This window comes from Agelaius tricolor, unplaced genomic scaffold (genome assembly GCF_023055355.1).
Source record: "Agelaius tricolor isolate 1412-34295 unplaced genomic scaffold, bAgeTri1.0.p SCAF_58, whole genome shotgun sequence".
Classification (NCBI taxonomy): Eukaryota; Metazoa; Chordata; class Aves; order Passeriformes; family Icteridae; genus Agelaius; species Agelaius tricolor.
This window is the reverse complement of record NW_027269318.1, coordinates 1,040,881-1,053,434: the sequence shown is the minus strand read 5'-3', so window position 1 is coordinate 1,053,434 and position 12,554 is coordinate 1,040,881. Positions and strand designations below refer to the sequence as shown.

At 50.8% G+C, this 12,554-nt stretch overlaps 1 protein-coding gene across 1 annotated transcript in view; it reads left to right on the top strand.

Annotated features, from left to right (window-relative positions):
* SETD2 (SET domain containing 2, histone lysine methyltransferase) overlaps positions 1 to 12,195 on the top strand; it is a 51,433-nt gene extending 39,238 nt beyond the window's left edge. The window contains exons 15-21 of the mRNA XM_071456379.1: positions 1,221 to 1,911; positions 3,432 to 3,566; positions 3,675 to 3,814; positions 4,767 to 4,878; positions 9,346 to 9,426; positions 9,706 to 9,807; positions 11,919 to 12,195. Of these exons, the coding sequence (XP_071312480.1) occupies positions 1,221 to 1,911; positions 3,432 to 3,566; positions 3,675 to 3,814; positions 4,767 to 4,878; positions 9,346 to 9,426; positions 9,706 to 9,807; positions 11,919 to 12,080 (1,423 nt within the window). The 3' untranslated portion in view covers positions 12,081 to 12,195. The remainder of the gene's footprint in view (positions 1 to 1,220; positions 1,912 to 3,431; positions 3,567 to 3,674; positions 3,815 to 4,766; positions 4,879 to 9,345; positions 9,427 to 9,705; positions 9,808 to 11,918) is intronic.
* Positions 12,196 to 12,554: the final 359 nt, after the last annotated feature.

Genomic DNA, 12,554 nt, shown 5'->3' with positions numbered 1-12,554 from the left:
TCCTTCTCTGGGAATGTTCTCCCCACTCTGAGCATCCCTCTTTGTTATTCCAGGGATTTAATATTTTGATTTAAAATAATCAAATAGACGGAGAAAGCAACGCTAAACCCTCGGTTTCTTTCTTCCCACTCCCTCCATGGCAGCTGCTTCTCTTCCAAACTCTCCAGGCAGTGCCAGGAAAGAGTTTAATTAGGGAAATCAAACTCCTCCCGGCAATGAGGTTCCCATTAACGGATCCTGCAGCTCCTCTGGGAGTGCCTGGAAACAGCTCCAGCGGATCTGTTGGTAGCAATGTGCTTTTGATATGTAAATGGATCCCAGGAACACAGAATATATGGAGAATATCCTGGATGCTTTGTAGAATCCATTATATTAAGGCTGCAAAGCATTTTTCCTTGTAATCCCTGTTTTACCACACTCGTAACGTCTGGAAATATCCACCTTTGATCTGAAATTTTCCTTGGTTGGGCTTTGATCAAAGTCCTTAGGCTTTTTTTTCCCCTCCTCCTTTAATTCCCTGGAAAAATCCTTCCAGCTGCTGCGTGTTTTGGGATGAAATCTCTTAAGGAATTAAAAAAACCCATCCACACCATTATTTTTTGAAGCTGAAGCTGCGGCCTGGGAACGAGCAGAATTCCAAACAGGAATGTGCTGCTTGTGATTCCCTTGTTCTTGGCCGTGTCTGCAGCTCCCATGTGGGGGTTCTGGACTGGAAGGATGGAATTCTCACCCCAGCACTGGAATTTGGGGGGGAAGGTGCTACATTGTGAGTTGCTCCTGTTTGGGAGCCTCTTCCAAATTCCTTGTTTGTCCTGCTTGGGGAAAACATGGTGGAGCATTTCCAGCAGGGCCTGTTTGGGATACCCTGCAGATTGTGACCTTTCCTTGGCTTCTCTTGGAGATGTTCCCTCCCTCTCCAGGTATTTCAGAGCAGCTCCTCCAGACAACTTCTGTGGCATCCTTGCATCTCCATCAGCACCAGGCTGATGTTGGCCAATCCACTGGGATTGCTCATCCTCTGCCCTGGCTGCCTGTGGATGAGCAGGACCAGCGGGTGTTCCTCTTGAGTTGGTCAAACAGCTGGAAAAAGGGGAATGTTCTTAGGAATTCATGCTGTTGTTGGGCATTCCAGGTTTCCCACTGTCCCTTTTGCTGCTGGAGCCCTGGGCCTGCAGCTTCCTGAGGCCTCACAGGTGCTTTCCCTGTTCCCTCTCTCCCAGGTACGACACCCCAGCATCATCCAAGAAGAAGGTCCGGCCCAAGGACCGCAACAAGCTGTCCACGGAGGAGCGCCGGAAGCTCTTCGAGCAGGAGGTGGCCCAACGGGAAGCCCAGAAACAGCAACAGCAGCTCCAGAACCTGGGAATGACCTCCCCGCTTCCCTACGACTCCATGGGCTACGGAACCCCCCACCACAGCTTCATGGGATACCCACCGGGATACCCCATGCAGGCCTACGTGGATCCCAGCAACCCCAACGCCGGCAAGGTGCTGCTGCCCACGCCCAGCATGGACTCCATGTGCTCTCCGGCGGGATACGCCGAGCATTCCCAGACTTTGGTGGGGCACGCGGTGGAGCCGGCGCTGAGCACGGCGCAGCCGGTGCCCGTGGTGCAGCACGTGGCCACCACCATGGAGGTGACCACGCCGCAGTACGTGGGGGCGCAGGGCGACGCCGCCGTGGTGCACCAGGAGGCCAACGTGGCCGTGCTGCCGGTGGCCGCGGCCGGCGCCGTGCAGAGCCAGAGCTACGGCTCGGTGTGGGATTCCAGCCAGCAGCCCCCCGTGGCTGTGCAGCAGCCCTACTCCCCAGCCCAGTCCCAACCTGCCATCTACTACCAGGGCCAGACCTGCCAGACCGTCTACGGGGTGACCTCGCCCTACTCGCAGACCACCCCGCCCATCGTCCAGGTAATTCCAGCTGGGAACACCATGGGACCAGGGCAGCCAGCTGGGAGAACACTTGAGATACTGTAGGAGCACCTGGAGGTAGGACGGTCAGGTCGGATGGAGATGAGAGATCTCTGAAGCCAGGTCTTGGAATTTGGGGTTTATTGCAAAGGGCCTGGGTGCAGGGCCCTGCTGGGAGCTGCCAGGCACAGCTCAGAGCAGGCCTGAGAGAAGAGAGGGGGAGAGAGGATGAGAGGGTGAGAGAGTAAAAGGGTAAGAGAGTAAAAAGGATAAGAGAGTAAAAAGGGTAAAGAGAGCAAAGTTCCCTTTACAATACAATAAATCTTCTTCTGTGTTGAATATTCTAATTCTCACTAACCAATCTAGTACAAATACAAATCCTATAGCATTTACATACAGCCTATAAGAATCATTACATTACCATCCTGTGCTACATTTTAAACCCTAAAATCTCCTCTTTGGGTCCCTTCTGCCAAGCTGTAGGGTCTGCTCTGACCCTTGGAGCTGTCTGCAGGCAGAGGGTGTTGTTTGATTACCTTCAGTCCAGCCACACCATTGTTTTCCAGTTGTTCAGTAACTGAGGGATCTCAAAGCTTGCTTTCATTTCAATCTCGCTCATAGTTTCCATATTCTCAAAATCTTTTGCCAGACAATCACATTTATAAGGCTTTCCTGTTCCATCTTCCCCAGCAAGTTACTCACTGTAACTTCTGTGCTTCTCTTCTTGGAGCATCTTCTTAGCTCTTCCCAGGGAGCTTCCTACCCAGGAGTAGGAGGAAAGCACATTCCAGGGTATTTTCCATCTACAAATGGCATAAATTGGAGAATCATGGAATCCTGGAATGGGTGGGGTTGGAAGGAACCTTAAAGAGTGTCCAGTGCCACCCCCTGCCGTGGCCAGGACACCTTCTGTTATCCCAGATTGCTCCAAACCCTGTCCAACCTGGCCTTGGACATTCCAAGGGATGGGAGATACTGAGAACATCCAGGGATGGGAGATACTGAGAGCATCCAGGGATGGGAGATACTGAGAGCATCCAGGGATGGGAGATACTGAGAACATCCAGGGATGGGAGATACTGAGAACATCCAGGGATGGGGGACGTTGAGCACATCCAGGGGTGATGATTCCATAGTTGTTGGGGACAATCAGGAATTGGCAGTTTGCAGGAGTATTTTGGTTTTTTGACTGAATGGAGATGTGTGGATAAAAGCTGAGCCCATGAGTAAAACTTGGATGTGGGAGCTCAACTTCCACTGGCTTTTAGAAGCAGAGTCTGGAGCTACCAGAATTAATGATATTACAAAAATCTGAGGATAATATTGGGAAGGAATTCCTGGCTGGGAGGGTGAGGAGGGGCTGGGGTAGAATTCCCAGAGCAGCTGTGGCTGCCCCTGGATCCCTGGAGGTGTCCAAGGCCAGGTTGGACGGGGCTTGGAGCACCTGGCCTGGTGGAATCTGCGCTCCTGCAGTGAAGGATTTTTTGGGAACAGCAGCTGATTGTGATTCCCTGTTCCAGAGCTACGCCCAGCCAGGTCTCCAGTACATCCAGGGCCAGCAGATCTACACGGCTCACCCCCAGGGAGTCATCGTGCAGCCCCCCACGGCCGTCACCACCATCGTGGCAGCCGGGCAGCCCCAGCCCATCCAGCAGGTGAGCATCCAGAGGGATGGGGAGGTTTTCCCGTGGGATAAGGAGCTGCCAGGGCACCTTTTGTGACCCCTCACAACTTTCTCTTCATCCCTTCCGTGCTGTCTGCAGCCAGAGCTGGTGGTCACCAACAACCTCCTGGATCTGCCTCCGCCTTCCCCTCCCAAACCCAAAACCATCGTCCTCCCTCCCAACTGGAAAACAGCCCGGGATCCTGAGGGAAAGATCTACTACTACCACGTGGTCACCAGGTGGGTGTGGGCATGCTGACCCCTGTCCCCAAGTGCCACATCCACAGGCTTGGAGGTCCCTTGGGATGGGCCCTGCACCCCTGTCCAGGGACAGCCCTTTCCATGAAGGGGTTTTCCCAGTATCCAACCTGAACATCCCCTGGCACAACGTGAGGCTGCTCCCTCTTGTCCTGTTCCTTGTTTTTTGGGAGAAGAGCCCAGCTCCCATCTCCATGGGAAGAAACACAATTTTCTCAATGTTTTTCCTACACCTTTCCCATCAGTTTTGGAAAGAACCAGGTTTTGGATCAATCCCTATGAATTTACCTGAAATTAAAATGAATGTTAAGCTTCTAAAAAGAGTTTTGTTGACATTTCCAACTCCATGGGAGATGTGGATGAGGATCCACCTCTGAAACGATAAGCAGGAATATTTTTTTCCATATCCATTTCCTGCTATCAGTTCTTGCTCCTGGCACACATTTCCCTGCATCCATAAATCTTTTCCATCTCCCTGTTGGATTCCTCCCTGCTCCCTGGCACACAGCAGAGCAGGAGACCTTCAAACACCTGGAATTCAAACCAGTGGAGCAGGAATTGGTGAATTGTGTTGTTTGGAAGTCCTGGGATGAGATCAGGAGACTCCAGGGAGCCTTGGTGGAGGCTGAACCTTCCCTGTGCTCTCTGCTGGGATGTTCCCACCTTTCCATGCTGGGAATTCCATCCTGGTGATGAACATCCTTGATCCCACAGTGTCACCATGGTAGAAAATTGTGCAGATTCCATTTTTTTCTGTTCTTCTTGCTTGGTTTTAACCTTCTCCAACTTAGAACCCTTCAAATCAAGAGCAAGGCTGTGAATTCCTCATGCCAGGAATTCTGATGGGGTCCAGATGTCCCAGCTGATGGGATAATCCATGAGCAAGTCCCAGTTTCTCTGAGGAGGTGTCAGTGGTGTGTTTTCCTTCCTCCAGACAAACCCAGTGGGATCCTCCAACCTGGGACAGCCCCGGGGACGACGCCAGCCTGGAGCACGAGGCCGAGATGGACCTGGGCACCCCCACCTACGACGAGAACCCCATGAAGGTGAGGGGGACAAATCTTTGGGACAGACCACGGGATGGGAGGTCACTGTGGAGCTGGGAGGTGGCAGGGGGACAGAAGTGAGCCCGGATCCTTTGGAGTGGCTCCCTTGGCCACACTCAGGGCTTGGCTGTTCTGGTGTCGAATGGACACCGGACTTCCCTGGAGTTCTGCCCTGGATTCCAGCCTGTGTGTGGAGCTGGCCAGAAAAGCAGGAATGAGGGGGAGCAACAGTGAAAAAGGACCAACTAAGGGTGTAGCTCAGGAACCTTTCCCATACCTTTCTGATTCCTTAACAAGCTGGAGAAAATCCATGGAAAGAGAGGAGTCAATTCTCCTGCTCTGGTGCTCCCACATTCCTGGGGTTTTCCTGGAGGTGTTCTCCATCCTGCAGCACCCAGGAACGTCCCACGTGGCTGCTGTTGCTTTTCCATGTGCTGCTAGGATGCCAAGGGTTAATCCCATTCCCAGAACGCCTCTGAGTGCTCCAGCCAGGAATCCTGGCGAGTTCACTCCGATGAAATTACGGACAAATATTTATCTCCCTGGAAAAAAGTTAATTGGAAAATGAGCTCAGAGCTGGCACTCCCTGCTCAGCCAAGGGGCTGTTGCTTCCACAGAGGAATCCAGGGAAGCCTTTTCAAGGATTTTTATCCCTGGATCAGTGTCACATTCATCCCATGACATTCTGGGATCTTGGGGTTGCAAGTATTGTTGAAGGATTTTGGGATTGAGCAAGAAAATGTTAATTGGAGGCTCCATAGGGAGATTTGAAGCTGGAATAGCTGGGAAATGCATCCGTGTGGAGGGATGAGCTGAAGTTCAGTGGTGGAGAGCAGCTTGGGGATGTTTGGGAAGATCCCTGGGTTGGGAATGAGGTTCTGAGGAGAAGGTTGGGCTCTTCTGAGCAGGGAAATCGATCTGTGCTGGTGCTTTCCAGCTTGGGAGTTGTTTTCCCATGGAATTCTGAGGGTCTCGGTGCTGCCTGCACAGCAGAGGCAGCAGCAGGGGAAGGTGCTTCCATAAATGTGGCCTTTTATCCCAGAAATTGGGATGAAGAGGAGCTGAGGGCCGAGGTGACCATCCAAGGGCTTCACCTCAGGCTGGACACGAGCTGACTGCTCCTTCCAGATTTTGTTGCTCCCTCCAAACCCTAAATCCCTGAATTTCCCTGAATCCCTCATTCCTAAATGAGCAGTGGCTCTGGCTGACCTCAGGCTGAGGTGGTTCCTACTCACTCCAGAGCTTTTTTTCTTCTGGGCCAGGGTGGCCAGAAGGTCGGGTTTTTCCTGGCACTGAATTCCCATGGTCGCAGCTCCTGCCTCCAACGCTTCCACCCTGAAATTACAACCACATTCCTTGGATTTTTTACCCTCCTCCCCACCCCACACCTTTCCCAGATGGATTAAACCCACCCAGGAGGGATTAAACCCACTGGCACCGTGTCTGACAGCTGCTGCTGCTATTCCCGGTGTTCCCGGGCTGTGGGGGAGGATTTTGATGGAAAGGCACAAGAGGAGTGGGAAGCCAGGATCACTGTTCCCTTTAAAGCACACTTGAAATCCTGGTTTCCCCTTGGAAAATGGCTTTCCTGAGGGAGTGGCCCTGCAGGAAGGCAGGCAGGGACACCAGGCTGGATGCTGAAGGTTTTGCATCCTTTTGGATGGGAAAAGTTTGGATTTGGGATGAGTTTGTCTGTGCCCATTGGTTCTCCATGGAAAGGTTGGTGTCAGTGGAGCAGATCACAGCTGCTGGAAAAGAGAATCCCAGGTTTTCCCAAGTGTTTGGCTTCTTGATCCCATCCCAGGCTGGTCTTCCCCCTATCTTTGTGGCCTCTCCATTCCCATCTCCTCCAGAGGCTGGAAAATAGGGACAGCACCATTCTGGGGATTTTCCTGTGTTTGTTTTCCTGGCAGCCTTTGGGTTATGGGATTTCACTTTGGAGCAGTGAGGGAGGAAGGCCTTGATATGGAGGTTTTGATATTAAAATAAATTTAAAATGGAATTTTAGCCTAAAATCTAAAATTAGGAAGAATTCCCCAAGGAGGAGTTGGCACCTTGGCACAAGGAGGAGCTTGGAAACGGAGTTTTCATTTCTCCTCCTCATCCTTCCCTGCCAACTTTGACACCAATTTTTGCCCTCATCCCACGTGGAGAGGGGTTGGATGGGGAAGGGTGTGGGGGCAGAGAAGGGTTTGGTGATGGAGAAGGGATTGGTGGAGAAGGATTGGGTGGAGGAGAAGGGATCGCTGATGGAGGAAGGATTCATCATGTAGAAGGGTTTGGGGCTGGAGAAGGATTTGGGTTGGAAAAAGGTTTGGGGGTGGAGAAGGATTTTGGGGTGAGGAAGGGATTGGTTGTGGAGAAGAGTTTAGTGATTGAGAAGGACTTTGAGAGTGGGGAAGGATTTCACGATGGAGAAGGAATTTGGGGGTGGAGAAAGATTTGGTGGGGAAAGGTTTGGGGATAGAGAAGGATCTGGGAGTGGAGAAGGATTTGGGGTGGTAGAAGGGTTTAGGAATGACAAAGAGTTTGGGAATGACAAGCAAGGGGTTTGGGAATGACAAAGGGTTTGGGAATGGGGAAGGGTTTGAGAATGACGAGGGGTTTGGGAAGGGTTTGAAAATCACGAGGGGTTCAGGAATGGGGAAGAGTTTGGGAATGATGAGGGTTCGGGAATGGGGAAGGGTTTCGGAAGGGTTTGGGAATGACAAGGAGTTCGGGAAGGGTTTGGGAATGGCGGGGCTCGGGAATGACGAGGGGTTTGGGAATGATGAGGGTTTGGGAATGACAAAGGGTTTGGGAATGACAAAGGGTTTGGGAATGACGGAGTTTAGGAATGAATGATGAGGGCTTGGGAATGACGAGGGGCTCGGGAGTGGCTTTGCCGATGGAGCACTGCAGGGCTTGGTGCCGGAGCCATCCCGAGCCATCTGCTCCCCATTCCCGGCCTTTTGAAGTGGCAGCCGAGCCTGGGGCTGGAGCAGGAGCTTTGATGTCCCTGCTCCGGCCAAGCCTCGGCCATAAAACCTCCCTGGCACGGCTGATTTACACCCTGTCCCTTTGCTCCCGGGATTTTGCAGCTCTGCCCTACAGCCAGGCACATTTTTAGGGATTGAAAGGGATTTTTTTCCTGCTTTTTTCAGTGTTAAATACTTTTAAAAAGTGGGATTTTTTAAATTAAAAGAAATATTGGGACATCATCAAAGAGCAGAAGAAGGGAGACCTCCCCCAGCTTTCCAAACCTTTACCAAATCCTTTTGTTCTTCCTGTCCTTTCAATCCAAGTTGGGATGACCTGGATCCCAGACCTCTCCCAGAAAATGGTGCTGGTGCAGGGATGCTGCTTTTCCCTTCCCAGGCTCCAAGGAGATGGCAGAGTTTGGGATGGGAGCGTGTGGGAGGTGGGTGTGGATCCATTGTGAAGGGATGGGCTCTGGGATGCAGCTGGAGTGGATTCTACTCCGTTGGTAAATCAGGGGTCAGTACTCCGAGAAGCAGCCAGAAATTCCTAGAAAATTCCCTTTATCTTGACTGTAGCTAAAGATAAACTGTGTGAATGCTTGTGGGGGGCCCCAGCCCTCCCAGGGAATTCCTGAAGGAAAATCCACCCCCACAGAACTTAGTCCCACTATGGACCAGCCTGACTTCCCCAGGACACACTCCTGATCTTTTTCCAGCTTTTTTCCAAAGAAAACAAGAACAAGGAGTGGTCCCTGTGCCTCCCAGCCCAGGATTGTGCTGGGAATTGTTCCAGGATTGGGCTGGGAAATGTGTTGGGACTGAGCTGGGGAGTGGCAGGAGCAAGGCTGGGAAATGCTGGGACTGGGCTGGGATCAGACTGGGAATTGTGCCTGGATTGGGGCGAGGAGCCTGCTGGCATTGGGATGGGGAGCTCACTGGGATTGGGCTGGGAAATGCCTGCTTTGGGGTGTGGAGTGTGCCGGGACTGGGCTGGGAAACTCCCCAGGAATCACCTGGGAAGTGTGCCTGGATCAGACTGGGATTGGGCTGGGAATTTCACTGGGATGAACTGGGAAGCTCACCTGAAAGTTCACCAGGATTGAACCAGGGCTGGGTGGGGAGGTTTGCTGGGATAAGGCTGGGAAGAGCACCAGGAGAGGGCAGGGAAATTCATGGGACGGGACTGGAAAGTCCCTGGTTTGGTGTGGGAGCGTGCTGGTATTTGTCTGGGATTTGTACCTGGATCAGCCTGGGAAATGTGCTGGGGTGGGAAGGGTGTTGGGAATGGGCTGAGGAGAGCACTGGAATGAGCCTGGAAGCTCACTGGGATCGGGCTGGGAAGATCTGGATTGGACTGGGGAGTGAGCTGGCATTGGGCTGGTAACGTCTCTGGGAATGTCCCTGGGAGTGAGCAGGAAGTTGTGCTGCCCACCAGGCTGTGGGACAGGAGCACTGTCCCCAAGGCAGGGCCAGGGAATCGTTTCCATCCCTGTGTTCCCATCCTCAGTCTTCCAAGAAGCCCAAGACGGCGGAAGCCGACACGTCCAGCGAGCTGGCCAAGAAGAGCAAGGAGGTGTTCAGGAAAGAGGTGAGGGATGGGATGGGATGGGATGGGATGGGATGGGATGGGATGGGATGGCATGGCATGGCATGGCATGGCATGGCATGGCATGGCATGGCATGGGATGGCATGGGATGGCATGGGATGGGATGGCATGGGATGGGATGGGGCTGTGGATGGGCTGAGATGGGATGGCATGGGATGGGATGGGATGGGATGGGATGGGATGGGATGGGATGGGATGGAATGGGATGGGATGGGATGGTGGCAGCAGGGAGTGGATCCAGTGCTCTGTGTGTCCCACAGATGTCCCAGTTCATCGTGCAGTGCCTGAATCCCTACCGGAAGCCCGACTGCAAGGTGGGCCGGATCACCACCACCGAGGACTTCAAACACCTGGCACGCAAGGTGGGAATGTGGGAATGTGGGGGGCACGGGGATGGAGGGACGTGGGGGGACGTGGGGACACCAGGATGTGGGAACACAGTGGGTGCAGGGACACAGGAACATGGGGACACAGGGACAGTGTGTACAGGGACATGGGGATTTGGGATATGGGAGCATGGGGACATGGGGACACGGGGATGCTGAAATGAGGACACAGGGACATGGAATGTGGGACTTGGGGCCATGGAGAGTGCAGGTTCACTGGAATGTGGGAAGTGGGAACATGGGTGTTACAGGGACACAAAGACGTGGGTACATGGGGACGCAGAAGGGTATGGAGACACAGGGACACGGGGTTTAAGGACTTGGGAACATGAGGGTCATGGGAACTTGTGAATACAGGCACAGGGGGGATGTGGGACATGGGAACATGGAGGCTACAGGAACATGGGGACACAGGGATAAAGGGATGTGGGAACACAGTGCAGGAACATAGGGACACAAGGACGTGGGAAGTACAGGACACAGGGATTTGGGAACACAGGGATCTGGTGGCTGCAGGGACACAGGGATGTGTGGGACATGAGGACATGGGAGGTACAGGGACAATGGGATATGGGGACATGGGGACCAAGGGATGGTCCCAGGAAATGGGATCGTGTGGTTCCAACTGCCTCCAGCTCCTTGGAGGATGAGGGAAGGGAAGGAGAAAGGGTGGGGGGATATTGGGAGAACAGTAGGAAATATTTAGGGAATATTTGGGGAATAACAGGAAAGATTTGGGCAATAATATGACAGCAGCTCAGGGAATATTTGGGGAATAACAGGGAATAATTGGGGAATAATTGGGGAATACTGGATAAATAATATGGAGGAATAATAGGAAATATTTAGGGAATATTTGGGATTAACGGGAGATATTTGGGGAATGATTACAAATATTGGCACAGCAATAATGAATATTTAGGGACTATTTGGGCAATAATAGCAAATTGAATATTAGGGTTTATTTGGGGAATATTTGGGAAGTAATAGAAAAACAATTTAGGGAGTAATAGGAAATATTTGAGGAAGAACAGGAAATATTTGGGGAGTAACAGGAAAATAGCTTGGGAATGCTTGGAAAAGAGCAGCAGATATTGGGAGAACAATAGTAAATATTAGGGAATATTTGGGGAATAACAGGAAAGATTTGAGCAATAATATGACAGCAGCTCAGGGAATATTTGGGGAATAATAGGAAAATAGCTTGGGGGATGTTTGGGAATTATAGCAGATATTGGGGTAACACTACCAAATATTTCAGGAATATTTGGGGAATATTTGAGGAATATTTGGGGAATAATATGACAATAGCTTGGGTAGTATCTGGAAATAACAGGGGATATTTGGGGAATAATAGGAAAATAGCTTGGGAATGTTTGGAAAATAACAGCAGATATTGAGGGAACAATCCCAAATATTTATGGAATATTTGAGGAATATTTGGGGAACATTTGGGGAATAATATAACAATGGCTTGGCCAGTATCTGGAAGTAGCAGTGAATGTTTGGGGAATAATAGGAAAATAGCTTGGGGATGTTTGGAAAATAACAGCAGATATTGAGGGAACAACCCCAAATATTTGGGGAATATTTGGGAATATTTGGGGAATAATATAACAATAGCTTGGGTAGTATCTGGAAATAACAGGCGATATTTGGGGAATAATAGGAAAATAGCTTGGGAATGTTTGGAAAATAACAGCAGATATTGAGGGAACAATCCCAAATATTTAGAGAATATTTGGGAAATATTTGGGAGATACTTGGGGAGTATTTCGGGAATATTTGGGGAACATCTGGGAAATATTTAGGGAACAATATAGCAATAGCTTGGGCAGTATCTGGAAATAAGAGGAGGAATATTTGTGGAATAATAAGAAAATATCTTGGGAATGCTTGGAAAATAACAGCAGATATTGAGGGAACAATGCCAAATATTTAGAGAATATTTGGGGAATAATATGACAGTGGCTCAGGGAGTATTTGGGAATAAGAGGAAGTATTTGGAAGTGGGAGCACAGTGGCCTGGGGAGAGGCCAGGCCTGGGCTTGGTGGGAATTCCAGGCCTGACTCCAGCATTCCCCCAGCTGACCCACGGAGTGATGAACAAGGAGCTCAAGTACTGCAAGAACCCCGAGGACCTGGAGTGCAACGAGAACGTCAAACACAAAACCAAGGAATACATCAAGAAGTACATGCAGAAATTCGGGATCCTCTACAAGCCCAAAGAGGACACGGAGCTGGAATAGCCCCTGGAATAACCCCTGGCCCTCGGGAGCCCCGATGCCCGCTGGGATTCGCCCTCCCGAGCCACCAACCTGTGAATTTATTATTATTATTATTATTATATTATTATTATTATGACGATGGATTTTTGGTTTTTTAAGGAAAACAAACTTGGTTCCCGTCGCTGAGGATGAGCTGGGCTTTCCCAAGCCTGCTTTTGCTGATCCAGGCTTTGCCAAGCCCGGCTCTGGCGGCGCTGCTCCCAAGCTCTGTATTATATTTTAACGTATATGTGAATATATTGATAATAATTTGCTTTTTTCCCGTTGCTTTCAGCCCCAAACGTGCCGATCCCACGGGAACGTTTGGCAGGAGACTTTGGGGGGTTATTCCCAGATTTTTATTGGTTTTTTTTTTTTTTTGTTTTTTTTTTTTTTTGTTGTTTCCTTGGTTTTTCCTTTTGGTTCTGCGAGGTTTCCTCTGTTTCCCTGTAAATA